General features: G+C 55.2%; 1 protein-coding gene across 2 annotated transcripts; it reads right to left on the bottom strand.

Annotated features, from left to right (window-relative positions):
* Nucleotides 1–92: 92 nt before the first annotated feature.
* LOC103815947 (dual oxidase maturation factor 1-like) lies at nucleotides 93–5644 on the bottom strand. 2 transcript variants are annotated; one of them, XM_009089823.4, is made up of 7 exons: nucleotides 5425–5612; nucleotides 4672–4826; nucleotides 3773–3830; nucleotides 3056–3190; nucleotides 2668–2881; nucleotides 1010–1224; nucleotides 93–440 (listed from the first exon to the last, which is right to left on the bottom strand). In XM_009089823.4, exons 2-7 carry the CDS (start codon nucleotides 4816–4818, stop codon nucleotides 232–234), a joined length of 978 nt encoding a protein of 325 aa, XP_009088071.2. In that variant the 5' UTR covers nucleotides 4819–4826; nucleotides 5425–5612; the 3' UTR covers nucleotides 93–231. The 2 variants fall into 2 exon arrangements, with proteins under 2 accessions (XP_009088071.2, XP_050834429.1); XM_050978472.1 differs by lacking the exon at nucleotides 3056–3190 and having other exon boundaries at nucleotides 5425–5644.
* Between the last annotated feature and the right edge of the window lie 8005 nt (nucleotides 5645–13649).

Here is a 13649-nt window from a genome sequence, read left to right as displayed (position 1 = left end):
TCTGATTTAATCTCTGTATCCTGAGGAGGACTCAGGGTTGGTTGGGATGGACCGAGGGGAAGGGCAATAAAACAGACCAAAAACCAAAAAAAAACCCACCCCAAAACTGTTGTATTTGAGACACTTTGTCAGATCTGGGTATTCCCATCACTTGGTCCTTGCCATGTCTCTTCCCAGGTGGGCTCCTTCTGGATTTGGGGAGCCCAGGAGCAGCACCTGCTCCCTTGTGCCTCAGAGCTGGGTGGCTGAGCCGTGGCAGAGCTCCCCCAGGGGCACCATGAACCCATCCTGGGCAGAGCAGCTGGGCTGGGCTGGCAGCCAGCACTTGTCCCACTGCTCCTCCTCGCCCCTCTTGTCCAGGCTGAAGATGAGCTTCAGCTTCTGTGGCTGCACAGCGTTGAGGATGAGGATGCCCAGCCCCAGGAGCAGGCACAGCAGCCCTGCAAAGACACAGGGACCCCTCTGCAGGAGCTCTGCTGGGCCCAGCTCTCCCCAGCTGCACACCAGGGACCTGTGGCATCCCCCAGCTGGCAGGAAAAGGTTTTTTCTCTTTTCCCACCTCGATTCTGGCATCACTTTGGGCTCCCCAGCACACAAGAGAGGTCAGTGAGCTGGGCAGGGTTGGGAAAGGCTGCAGGACCTGGGCTTGCTTAGCCTGAAGAAGAGGAGCACCCAGGGGGAATTGGTTACCACCTGTTACTGGGAAAGGGCTGCTCTCCCTGGAGGTGATGTTGTGACATGGAAAATTCTGGTTTGATCCAAGGAAAATTGCTGCTTGGAAGTCCTGAAGGGAGAGGGAATCTCTATCCAGCAGGAAACTTCAACATTCAATTCTCTGCACTGCTCATCTCTCTGTCACCCCAACTTGACAATTCTAATCTAAAATCTTCTAACCTAAAATTATCATTTTCTGTGACCAGCCATGGGGAAGGAAGGGCTGAGGAGCTGCTGGGCCATCACCTCTGCAGGGCTGGAGGAGGAAAGCCCCAGAAGCGAGGTGAGCACTCACCTGTGGCTAATGCCAGCCAAAAGGATTCACCATAGTCTGTTCTCAAGGAGGCTGGGCCAAAGTGGATGGGGCACCCCAGGGTGTTCCTCGTGGTGGAGAAGAGCAGCAGTGAGGAGAGGATCAGAGTCCCAGTGAGCAGGAGCATCTGGCCACCATAGAGCAGGATGGACATGGAGAAGAGCAGGATGGAAATGAGCCATGTGCAGAAGGCCAGCCTGCAAAAGGACATCAGGATTGGAGGGTCAGCTCAGGCTCTGCTCTCCATGTCCCAAAGGAGGGATAAAGCCCTGGGACACCTGGTCTAGCTGGCCTTGCTTCAGCCTGATCCAGAGAGTCCCTTACAACCCAAAAACTGTGCAAAGACACGAGTGGTGGAGCATCAGTGGGGCACTGTCTGGTTCCATGGGTGGTCATATCTTACTTAATCTTAATCCCTCTCTCTCCTCCCAATTTCTTTTTCTATTTCTTTCTATCTTTGTCTACATCCTATTTCCTGTGACACAAAACCCATGCTGTGGACTTCAGCACGTGGCCTCATTTGCACCCTGATTTGGGCAGAGGATGTCTCTAAAAATCAGATTGTTCCAGTCCTGACAAAGCAACTTCTTTCCTGAGCCTTGTGATTGTCCACAACTGGTCACCCCCGGGCAGTTCCCGGTGTTCAGAGGGACAATGGCATGGAGGGACAATGGCATGGAGGGACACCTTTGTTTGGAGACCTGCACCATTAGCCATGCCCACACCTGATTCAGCACCTGGAGTGCACCCAGCTGCCAGCCCTACCCTGTGCTTGGGGCTTGGATTTGGCTCCCCTGGGAAGGTGAGCCTGACAAATTTTTCTGATTCCAAGGGAAAAAAAACGCAAACAAAAAAAGTTTTCATGGACATTTCTGCTTTGAAATACAGGAATGTTTGAGTGGGGATAATTATTTTTCCTGAACATGAGAAAGGAGATGGCTACAGGGAGCTGGACCCTACATTCCTGGGGGAATTGCAAGGCTCTCTCTTCCCTGCAGTGCCTTTCCCAAGACCTCTGAGACTCGTGGGGGTGCTCTGGGAGCCCACAGTCACAGCAGCACACACTAGGGCTCTAAGTTCCATGAGCTCCCTCTTGATGGGGGGTGTTGGGAGAGCTCAGAGCCCCTTCCAGTGCCTGGAGGGGCTCCAGGAGAGCTGGAGAGGGACTTTGAATAACGGCCTGTAGGGACAGGGTGAGGATGAATAACTTCCCACTGCCAGAGGGCAGGGTTAGATGGGATATTGGGAAGAAATTCCTCCCTGTGAGGGTGAGGAGGCTCTGGCACAGGGTGTCCAGAGGAGTTGTGGCTGCCTGTCCTGGTTTTACATGGGAGACATTTAGGGAAGTGATCCTTGGAAGTGTTCCAGGCCAGGCTGGATGGGGCTTGGAGCAACCTGAGATAGTGGAAGGTGTCCCTGCCCTGGTGGGGGGGGTGGAGCAAGGCAAGTTTTAAGATCCCATCCGACCCAAATCACTCCATGATTCCACAATTCTATGAATCTGTGACAGGCCAGGAAGCACGAGAACCCCAGATCCTGCAGAGAGGCTTTGGCACGGCCTTGCAGTGACAGGGGGGGCTCCACAAAGCTGCCACTGCTGTCCCTGGTGCTCCCCAGGGCAGGGCAGGGCTGTCACTCACCAGAGCATGGCTGAGGCGTAGTGCCCGGCGATGCGGTACCGCCTGTGCCAGCCACAGGGGCTCTGCCAGCTGAACTTCTCTGCCACGTACAGGATGGGGCTGGGCAGCCCCTTCTGCAGCCCCTGGCTGTAGCTGTGCTCATAATCTGCCCCAAAGCTCCAGGGAAAGTGCTCGTTGTAGTTGATGGTCTCGTTGATCTGCTCCACTGGGTTTCCTGCGGGAGGGAGCGGCGGGGCTCCTGCTGTGCCAGCCCCTGGGCACTGCCAGCAGCAGCCCGGGCACAGCGGGGCCCAGGGGCCTCCAGACAGACCAAGGGCACTGCAGGGCAGCTGTGGAGCTGCTGGGGCCGTGGGCACCCCAGAGGTGCAGCTGGGGCCATCAGACTCACCCCTGAGCGTGACGTTCAGCCCGGCCAGGCCGATGTGCAGCCCGATGTCAGCGCTCACCTGCACGGGGCTGAAGGACTTGTAGGAGGTGTTTGCCCTCACCCAGCCACTCTCCCAGTCTCTGGTGAACTGCACATCTGGGAAGACCTCAGGGGTTACTTACAGCCTGGCAGCAAGATGCCTGGGGCTGGAAGCACCTGCCAGGATGGTCACCATGGCCTGAGCATCACCCACCTCATGCCAAGTCCAGCACTGGGCTGTCAGCCCCAAGGATCAGAAGTCCTGGATGTCCATCCTGTACCCCTGTCTGTCCTTCCTGTATCCCTGTCTGTCCTTCCTCAAGATCCACACTGAAAGCCCCTCTTGGGCTGGTGTCTCCCCAGCCCCAGGGCAGATCCCAGCCCTGGTGGCAGCGGGGCAGCTGCGTGGGCACTGCCTGGGCACTGCTTCTCCCCTGCGCCCCTGCCAAGGTGTCTGAACTCCCTGGAAGGTGGTGGTGAGCTTCTGGTGACTGCCCTGGAGGTGACCACCAGTCTCCATACTGGAGGAAGATGGGTGCCATCCACAACTGCTGGCACCACCTCCCAGACACAAGACATGTCCATCTTCCCCATGAGCTCATCATCCCACAGCCTGGGCTTGGCCCTTGACTGATGTCTTCATCCTCCCCCAGCTTTCCCCCCCATTTCCTGGGCCCCCATGAGCTCCCCAGCACTCACTGAGGATCACAGCTCCCACGAAGAGCCCCAGCAGCAGCCGCAGGAACCAGCAGAGTCTCTGTAAGGGGTGAGGCAGTGGGGGCACAGGGTCAGCCAGGTTTTACCACCTCAGCACCAAGCACATCCCTTAGGAAGGTGGAATGGTGAGAAACAGACCTGTCCCTCCCCTGGGGAGTCACCCCACGTGCTGTGTGGGGGCTGGCATGGGGTACATCCCTGCTAGGCTGGGGGGGAGGCAGCAGGGAGATCCAGGCAGAGGGAGAAGATGATCAAAAGAACCCACTGGAGAAAGCTGTGACAGCCCTTTTTTGGGAAGGAGGGTGGAAACATTCCCTCTAACAATCTTCAGCTGCAATTCCCACACTTATCCAAACCTCAGTGTGCTGGGATGTGTTGACAGCTGGCCACAGCTGTAGCAAAAAGGAGTGACCAGGCGTTTGTAGAGTGTCCCCTGGGGGACAGAAGGCCTGAACCAGCCCTGCTGCACAGCCAGGCACAGAGCCAGTGCCTGGTGTGGCTCCCAGCAGGGTCTGTTGGCCACAGAGAGCCCGGTGAGCAGTGCTGGGACATGCCCGGCACACACCTCCCTCTTTCACTGAGCTCTCTGGCAAGGTGGGGTGAGATCTCTGAGCCTCACCCTGCTCTTCCACTCTGGTGAAAGAATTTCGGCTTGTTCACAGAGAAATCCAGCCAAGATCAGATCTGGCTGCCTCAGAAATCTGGGGTGGTGGAGTTTGGTGCTCACTCAGCCCCATGGCATTCCAGAGATCCCGGAGCTCTGGCCATAGCCCAGGGGCAGCTTTGCTTGCCAAATCTGTTCTGGAGGCTGGGGAAGAGGAGGAATGTGGGATGCACAGGCAGGGACCAGAGGTCTGAACTGCCCCTGCCCCTCCACTTACCCTCCTGCCAGGGATCCCTGGCAGGATGATGATGAACGTGGCCAGCATGGAGAGGAACACGGTGACAATGACAGCCCGGGTGGTGTCAAAGGGGAAGCGGGCATTGGCTCCGGGGTAGAAGGGGTAGGAGCCATCCCACAGAGTCATCTTGCTGCCTGCAAGGACCCAAAACGGAGAAAATCATCTCCACTCGTCCCCTCCAGCAGCCATCCCCACAGAGCTGTCCCTGCCCCTTGTCCCACTCTGCTCGTCCCTGGCAGGGCTGGCTGTGCATCCCTGGGCGCTGCAATCCCACACTGCCCGTGCCCTCGGGCATCTCCCACGGGAACCCTTCAAAGCTGGCCTGGAGCCGCCAGGGCATCTCTGCTGCGGCCCTCGGGGTGTCCCCAAAGAGGGACAGCCAGGCCTGGGTGTCCCGCGGGGCCGCTCGCTGCCCTCCTCTGCTCCCCATGCCCAAAACGAGCGGCTCTGGAGGAGCAGCCTGGCCCCGCTGGGTGAATCACGGCACAAACACGGGCCGAGCCCTGCGCAGTTAACCCCTCACCGCCCGGGGAACCGGCAATAACCCGGAGGGGACGGGGACACTGCCTGTCCCGTGGGGCAGCCCCTCAGGACGCTGCTTGGAGACCAAACGCTGTTTTCATGCCGCAGCACTTGATCAGCTCCTTTTCCTGCTGGGAAAGGGCTGCTCAGCATCCCCAGGGAATGGGGGCAGCAGAAACACCCCCAGCCCCTTCCCCACGCCCAGCTTACCTCCAGCGCCGGGCCGGGATGCTCCGGGATGAGCCGGGAAGCGCCGGGATGAGCCGGGAAGCGCCGGGATGCTTCGGGAAGCTCCGGGATGCTCCGGGATGAGCCCTGACGCCGCCTGCCCGCCCGCTCCCTCCTCCTGCCAAGGCTGCGAGCCAGCAGCCAGCCTGGCTGCGCTGTTCCCGGTGGTTTTTTGGAGCGCCCGCCTCCCGAGGTGCTTGGATCATCCAGCCTGAGCCCGAGCTCCCGCATTCCTGCTGGGGGCACGAAGGGGAGCTAGGGGCGGGCACAGCCCTGGGAAGGGTCGGCTTCACCTGCTGGACTTTTCTTGGAGAACAGTAAAAAAGTGCAGTTCTACATGGCGTGAAGAGCCTGGAGCTGCCAGGCCCCTCTGGATCCTGGTGGGATCAGAGGTCTCCAAAGCCCCCATGGGCACTGCCTGGTGGAGGTCCCAGCTGAGCTCACCCAGCAGGGCTGTGCCTGCCTGGCCTCCTGATGGCCCTGGCTCCATCCCTGAGAAGGTCCTGGCAGGGTCTCTAGGGGTGCTCCCAGCCCCATCATGCAGAAGATGCTCAGGTTTGTGACCTGGCCATGGCATGGAGATGGTGGAAATTCCAACTTTTGGGGTTTGCTCCTGCACTTTGGCATTTCAGCTGGCTGGAAAAGGTTGTGTTGAGACTAAGGAGGACCAGCATGGCAGAAACACTCCCCTGACCCATGTTTGGGGTCTCCCCTCTGAAGCTGGCACAGCCACCCCCTGGATATTTCTTTTTTGCATCCCAGTGAATGGGCTGCCTGGGTACCACCCTCTTGGCAGAGGGAGGTAAAAATGAGTTTTCACTCATGCCCAATAAGAAATAAGGCATGTTTTTTTTGGCAAAATCTTTGCCATTTCCCTTCAAATCCCCACCTGGTCTGACCCAGTCTGAACACTGAATCCCTCCCCTGGAGTTGTTTACAAAAATTAAAGGGTGGGAAAGGTGATGTGGCTGGGGAATGTGTGTGCAGAGAGGGGCTGAGGAGCTGTCTGGTGGGGATGGGCACCAGCTCCAGCTCTGACAACCTCTGCAAAGCAGAGGGAGACACGAAATTGCTCACAGCCAATGGAGCAAATCCTTAGGGCTGATCACAGGGACACCAGTGGGGCTTTGGACCTGTTGGAAAGGTGGAACCACCTCTCCCTGCAGTGTGGGAGAGGACAGCTGAGGGGGTGGCAGGATGAAATTAATCCAGGTGGGGAAGGTGCAACCATGTGAAGGGTGGGATGAGGGTCTAAAGCATCCCTCATTGCACTCCCTGGAGCTGGGAGAGGCAGCAGAGGGATGAGCCCTGCACTGGTTTGGGTAAAGCAACGTGTGGAGTTTGCCTTTGGAAGGGATTGAGGCATAGTGGGTTTGGGGCTGCTCAGACAAGGGTCACAAACACATCCCTTGGGAGACCTCCTGTCCCCAAAAATGCAGACAAGGGGGAGGGAGCTCCCCTTCTCCTCTAAAAGTGAGCAGCACCACAAGGTTTGTGTGCTCTCAGAAATGCTCTGGTTCTCTCATCTGTCCCCAGCAGGGATGGAAATGGGGAATGATTTTGGCAGTGGGATGCTCCCCTTCCCTGGAGTGCTGGTGAGCTCACACCCTGGGAAGTGAGAGAAAACTCTTTGATTTACCCCTCACCCAGCACTCTGAATATAGGAAGGAGCTGTGTTACAGCTGGCTGTTTGTGTCTTCCTCCTTTTTCAGTTTTTAAATTTTCTGAGTATTTCTGCAGGTAGTAAAGGTGAGCATTTCATCACTCAGTTTCCAGGGAACACCACACATTTTCCAGGGAGTTTCTTCTCCCAGAGTCAGCACCGTGCTCTTGCTGGGGCAGCCCTCTTGCTTGGGAAGCTTTTCTGGAGAGATGGATCCCCAGATTAGGGATGAGTCACTGGATCCAGGTCAGCCAGGGAGGTGGGGGCAGCTCCCATCACCTCTTGTGCAAGAGGATGTGAGTGCTGGATCAGCCACCCCTCTCAGGGCTGGGGAGTGAGGAAAGAAAGAGTGGGTGCATGCCTGGGCAGGGAGGTGATTTGGGGATGGACAGGGAGGATTCCTGCCTGGCCCACTGGAGCCAGAATGATGGATGGGGTGCTTGTGCCCAGGAGTCACCCTGGCCCAGAGCTGTCCCCAGCACCCCTCTGCCCTGGCAGGGACAGTGCTGCAGCTGGGGACCTCTTGTGGGGGAGCCCATCCTGTGGATCCTTGCCCTGGAATCTGCCATGGTGGAGCAGCTTGAAGGGAATGACAGGAGGGAGGGGAGAAAAAAGGGAGGGAGGGAGGGAGGGAGGGAGGGAGGAAGGAAGGAAGGAAGGAAGGAAGGAAGGAAGGAAGGAAGGAAGGAAGGAAATCCTCATTTAGAAATTGTGCTGGGAGTTCATCCCTCTGCCCCTTCCAAGAGCCCTTGTGCAGGACATGAATGAGTCTCTGGCCATGGTCTAGACCTTCTGTGGCACATGACAGGAAGAGCATCTTGCTTTGGGTACTTGATCATCTCTACTTCTAGTCCCCAACTGTCACATTCACATTTTCTGGAAAAACCCCTTTCCCCAGGATTCTTCTCCTGGGAAGCTGAGAAGCCTCAGAGAAAAAGGAAAACAATAATGATCTGATTTGCTTCTGCTGTGCTGTGCTCCTGTGGAATGTGTTTGGGGATTGTTTATCCAACAGGTGGTTGTTTGATTGGTTTCATGTGAGTTGTTTTCACTCTTTGGCCAATCAGGGCCAGGCTATGTGAGGACTCTGGAAAGAGTCAGGAGTTTTCATTATCATCTTTTTAGCATTCTCTAAGTATCCTTTCTGTATTCTTTAGTATAATTTAGTATGGTATTTTTTAATATAATAAAACATAATAAAGTAATAAATGAGCCTTCTGAGCACATGGAGTCAGATGCATCATTCCTTCCTCTGCCATGGGGCACCCACAAATGCAATCCCAAACTGCTCCTTCCAGCTCCTGCCAGTGTTCCAGCTCCCATGGGTTCTCAGAGGTGCAGGGGACAGGGATCCAGCTGTCCCAGTGCCCTCACAAATATTTCCATCCATCCCAGAGCCCCTGTGTTTGACCCCATGGGCACTGGGACCTGTGTCTGGGTGGGGAAGGGGCTGGGGCTGCTCCCATTCCTTCCCTTCTCCTTCCTGGGGTTACCCAGCCTGGATGAGAGGCTGCAGCTCCAGCTGTGCCCAGCTGCTGACAGAGCCCAAGGGCCCTTCCAGGCTGCCCCAATCCCAGCTGTGAGCAGGGATGTGGGGAGGGATCAGGAGAGGGTCCTGAGCTGATCCCAGGGAGGAGAGGGGAGCAATGTCACCTCCCCTCTTGCATCTCTCCCAGGTGTTTCCTCTCCCAAACTGCCCCTGCAGGCTCATCCCAGAGCATCTCCCTCACCCCACAGAGCTCCTCTGCCCTGGGTGGGTCTCAGGAAGGGCATCAGCAGTGGGATGAGTTATTTATCTGTGGGGTTTCACTGTCCCAGCCTGGGGAACCCTGTCCCCACAATAACAGCCCTCCCTGCCAGCTGGATGCCAGCACCAGGGAGTTGAACTTTTCCCAGCTCTGCTGGGGCTTGTTAATGATGCACTCTGTGGTAATCATCACTTTCATCCTTGGCTGCAGCTTAGAGAGCTTTCTCCTGTAATCCCTGCCATTACAGGCCAATTTTAAGCAACAAACATTTTTCCATGGAAACTCCTCTGCCCTAGATCTCCCTGCCAGCCTTGGAATCCCTTCACACCAGCTCCTGAGGGCTCTGAGCTTCCAGATATCAGATCAGCAGAGTGAACTCTGTGGTGGAAGATATCCAAGGCAGATTTGGGGTTGGCCAAGTCTCCTCTGCGTGTTCTCTACCACCTCTGGGTGTCACAAAAGCTTCATGGAGACAAATTCAGGAGGGAATGCCCTGGAATCAGTGTTTCCTCTAAGGAGAAAGGGCTTCAGTAACTCTTCTTTCTTCTGCCAGAGAAATGGATACCAGGGGATGAAAATAAAACCAAAAAACCCAGAAAAACTGTTCATTATCAAAGCAAGATACCTGCAAAGCACAGGGAAATTAAAAAAAAAAAAAAATTGAACCTTACACCCCAACCCCACCTCTCTGATCTTCTTTGGGGAGGGGGGATAAAAGAATTCATGGAGCAGCTGGGAACCTGTTGGACTTCTGGTGTGACTTTCTCCTCCAAGCAGCCCAGGCTGGTGGATTTTAATGTCCTTTCTCATAATGTCCTTTCTCATAATGTCCTTTCTCATGGGTTTCAGCCCCTCCCCAGAAGGGCTGAAAGGAAAAATAGGAAAAGCCAAAAACATTTCAAGAGGGGGAAAAATAAATAGGGGAAGGGAAGGGAAGGGAAGGGAAGGGAAGGGAAGGGAAGGGAAGGGAAGGGAAGGGAAGGGAAGGGAAGGGAAGGGAAGGGAAGGGCAGGAAGGGAAGTGACGGGAGGGAAGGGAAGGGAAGGGAAGGGAAGGGAAGGGAAGGCGACTGGAAGGGAAGGGAAGGGAAGGGAAGGGAAGGGAAAATTTCTGTCTTGAAGCTAGCTAAAAACTAATCCCTCAAAAAGAACAATGTAGCATCCCCAGCCCAGCCTGGAGAGAGACTGAACCAAAATCACAGAGGAGTCCAAAGCTCCTGGCCCCAGCCCTGAGCCCACCTTAAATCTACAGCAGCTGTTTCCTGGGTGTAAAGCAGGCAGTTAGGGAATAAAACACCATTACAAAATCACCCCAAGGGAACAATGCTCAGAGCTCTTCCCTCCCCCTGGTCCTGTCCCACCAGACCTCACCCTGGGCTGTGCCCTGCAGCTGGTGCCAGTCCTGCTGGGATGGAAGGGTTGAACCTGAGGCCCTCAGCAGTCACCCCCCAGGATTTATGTGAGGCTGAAGGCCCTGTTCCTCCCACCACAGTCCCACAGATCTCCCAGCAGAGCTGTTCCCTAAAACCTTTCAAGGTAGGTGTCTCCCATCCTTCCAGGGAAGGGGAGGATGGCCCTCCACCAAAGGACAGGACCTTTTAAGGTCTGGGCTTGCCACACAAATGTTCCCAGGCAAGAAGAACAGAGTCTCCCTTTTTCCAAGGGCCAAGTGAGTATTCCCACAAGTCCTCCTGCCCTGTGGGAGCTCCCTTATCCCTTCCCATGGCACTTGGATCCAGGTTCTGGAGCAGGTTGGTGCCTCCCACACCAGCAACATGACCAGGCTGGAGCTGCTCCCCGAGTCCCTGCTGGAGGCTGCTGCCTCCCTTATCTGTGCCACCACCCTGGGCCAGTTTCTGCTGGTTTGGGCTTGAAAACACTTGGAGCAGGTACAGACCCAGTCCTGAAGGTGAAGGTGTTCCTTGGCACATGAGAGGGGGGGATGCTCTGCAGTGTGGAACATCCTCAGCTGTCCTGGCCCTGCTTCCCCAGCTCCCTGGCAGCTCCTCCCTGGCAGAACGTGGGACACTGAGGAGTCCTTGACTTGGAGTGAGCTCAGCAACAGCCAAAACATCCCTGTGCTGTCAACATTATTCTTGTCCTGAGTCCAAACCACAGCACTGGGCAGCTCCTGAGAACAAAATTCACTTTATCCCAGTGAAACGAGGGCAGCAGGCAGCCCTTACCCTTCACTGGTGGGGTGCCAGGTTCCACACTCCCCAGGACTCTGACACCTTCCTCATTTTGACCTCACTTTGAGCTCATTTTGACCATGATGTTGGGTTCCTGCTCTCATTCAGGGCAGCAGAACTTTGTTCCATGTTAAAGCCAGTTCTTGTTCCATCACCACTGCACTTGTCCAGTTTCACCAGAGCTCATCCTTTGCCAATGTGATGGTCAGAGAGGAGTCAGGTTCAGGTGCCCAAACCCAGGCAGAGCTGTGGGGTGCCTGGTGGCACCAGGAGCCTGTAGAAGTGACAACTCACAGCCTTGTGCACCAGCTAACTTCACATAATTGGATTTATTGGCTGTTCTCACCCTGAGGTGCACCCTGGCCTTTCCCATCACCCACAAAGTGCACTCAGGTCCTTGAGGAAAAGGAATCCCAGAGATGGAATTGGCTTTGCCTGAGGCAGGAATAACCCAGGTTGTTTTCTCCCCCATGTTCTCTGTGTGCACTGCAGGAGCTTTATCCCATCCTACTGTCCCTGAAGGTTTGGTTTGGGCAGGGCCAGCCCAAGAGGCAGATCCCTGGGGCTGGCTGAGCAGAAGTTGGCTTTGGTTCAATGCTTGAAGGTCCCACCACCCTGTCAGTGTCACCTTTACCTGTCTGGTTTTTCCAGAGGCTGGTGAGTGATAGGGAAAACGAGCTGGTGGGTGATAACACCAGGAAAAGCCTTGGTCTGCCTTTTTACAGAACCACAGGATCACTGAGGGTGGGAAAGGCCTCCAGGACCATTGAGTCCAACATGTGAGCAATGCCCACTTTGCCAACCAGGCCAGAGCACTGAATGCCACATCAAATCATTCCTTGGACACCTCCAGGGATGGGGATTCCTGTCACCAGGACATTTTCTGAAAAATCCTCTTTGCCCAGGATTTCTCTCCTGGGAAGCTGAGAAGCCTCAGAGAGGAATGAAAACAATAATTATCTGATTGCTGCTCCTGTGTTTTGCTGCTTTGGAGTGTGGTTGGAGATTGTTTATCCAACAGGTGCATGTTTGATTGGTTCCATGTGAATTGGTTTTAATTAATGACCAATCCCAGCCAGCTGTGTCAGACTCTGAGGAGTCAGTCATGGGTTTTCATTATCATTCTTGTTAAACCTTCTGTCTGTATCCTTTCTATTTCTTTAGAATAGTTTTAGTATAGCATTCTTTAATATAATATCATATCATAAAATAATCAATCAGCCTTCTGAGAGCATGGAGTCAGACTCTCATCTCTCACCTCATCCTGGGGACCCTCACAAACCACAGACTCCCTCTCCTGAGCAGCCCCTTTCAATACCTGACCACCCTTTCCATGGAGAAATTCCTCTTGATGTCCAACCTGAGCCTCCGCTGGCACAGCTTGAGGACATCTCCTCTTGTCCTGTTTCCTGTCCCCTGGGAGCAGAGCCCAAACTCCCCAGCTGCCCCCTCCTGTCAGGAGTTGTGCAGAGCCAGAAGGTCCCTCCTGAGCCTCCTTTTCTCCAGGCTGAGCCCCACCAGCTACCTCAGCTGCTCCTGAAGCTCCAGCCCCCAATGTCCTTCTTGGAGTGAGGGGCCCAGAGCTTCCCCCAGGGGCTGGAGGTGTTCCAGCAGTGCCAGCACTGCCCTGGGCTGTGGCCACACTGCTTTGGCTACAAGCCAGCTGCTGTTGGCCTTTTTGAATCTCCCTGTGGTTTGAGATTGTGCACTGCATTTAACCTCTCCTCCTCTGTGCCCTGCTCCCTGGAAATCATCTGGACACAGTGCCAAGCTCTGGAAATCCAGTTCCTGGGGTTGTCCCAGCCTCTGTCCTGGCTGGATCTGCCTTGGTCAGGCCAGGGTTTGATGTTCACACAAGGATGTGAAGAGCTTTCCCTGGAGGAGCACGGGGGTGGCAATGGAATTTGACTGATGGCAGCCTCCCTCCCTGCCTGCTTCCCTGCTCTCCTCTGGAAAAGAGGACTCCCAGCACCCCAGAGGAGGGAACAGCCCAAGCCAGGGCTGCTGTCCTTGTCACAGCTCAGCAGGGGAGTGTCCCCTGCCAGCGGGAGCTGCCCCGAGCCTGGGACAGCAATGACACCAAGTGGTGGCACTGGGCTGTCACCGACTCCCTCCGAGCCAGCTCCTGCTCTGAGCCAGCCACGGCCACAGACACAAATGTCCCTCCTGAAGGCTGCCACTGGGATGTTTCCTGAAAAATCCCTTCGCCAGGATTTTCCTCCTGGGAAGCTGAGAAGCCTCAGGAAAGAAATGTCAACAATAATTATCTGATTGCTTGGGATGTGCTTTGGAGGTTGCTCACCCACAGGGGAATCTTTGACTGGTTCCATGTGGATTGTTTTTACCTAGTGACCAATCCCAGCCCAGCTGTGTCAGACTCTGGTCAGTCACAAGATTTTATTATTCATTCCTTTCTCTTTCTTTAGTACAGTTTTAGGATATCGTTTTCTTTTAATATAATCTATATCATAAAATAATAAATCAGCCTTCTGAAACACGGAATCAAGGTTCTCACCTCGTCCTGGGGACCCTCAGACACCACCACAGAAGGTGATTTGGTCTCTCCTTTATCTCCCTTCACGTTCTTCTCCCAGCCCTGGGGCCG

This window comes from Serinus canaria, chromosome 10 (assembly GCF_022539315.1).
Source record: "Serinus canaria isolate serCan28SL12 chromosome 10, serCan2020, whole genome shotgun sequence".
Classification (NCBI taxonomy): domain Eukaryota; kingdom Metazoa; phylum Chordata; class Aves; order Passeriformes; family Fringillidae; genus Serinus; species Serinus canaria.
This window is presented reverse-complemented; position numbering and strand designations above follow the sequence as displayed.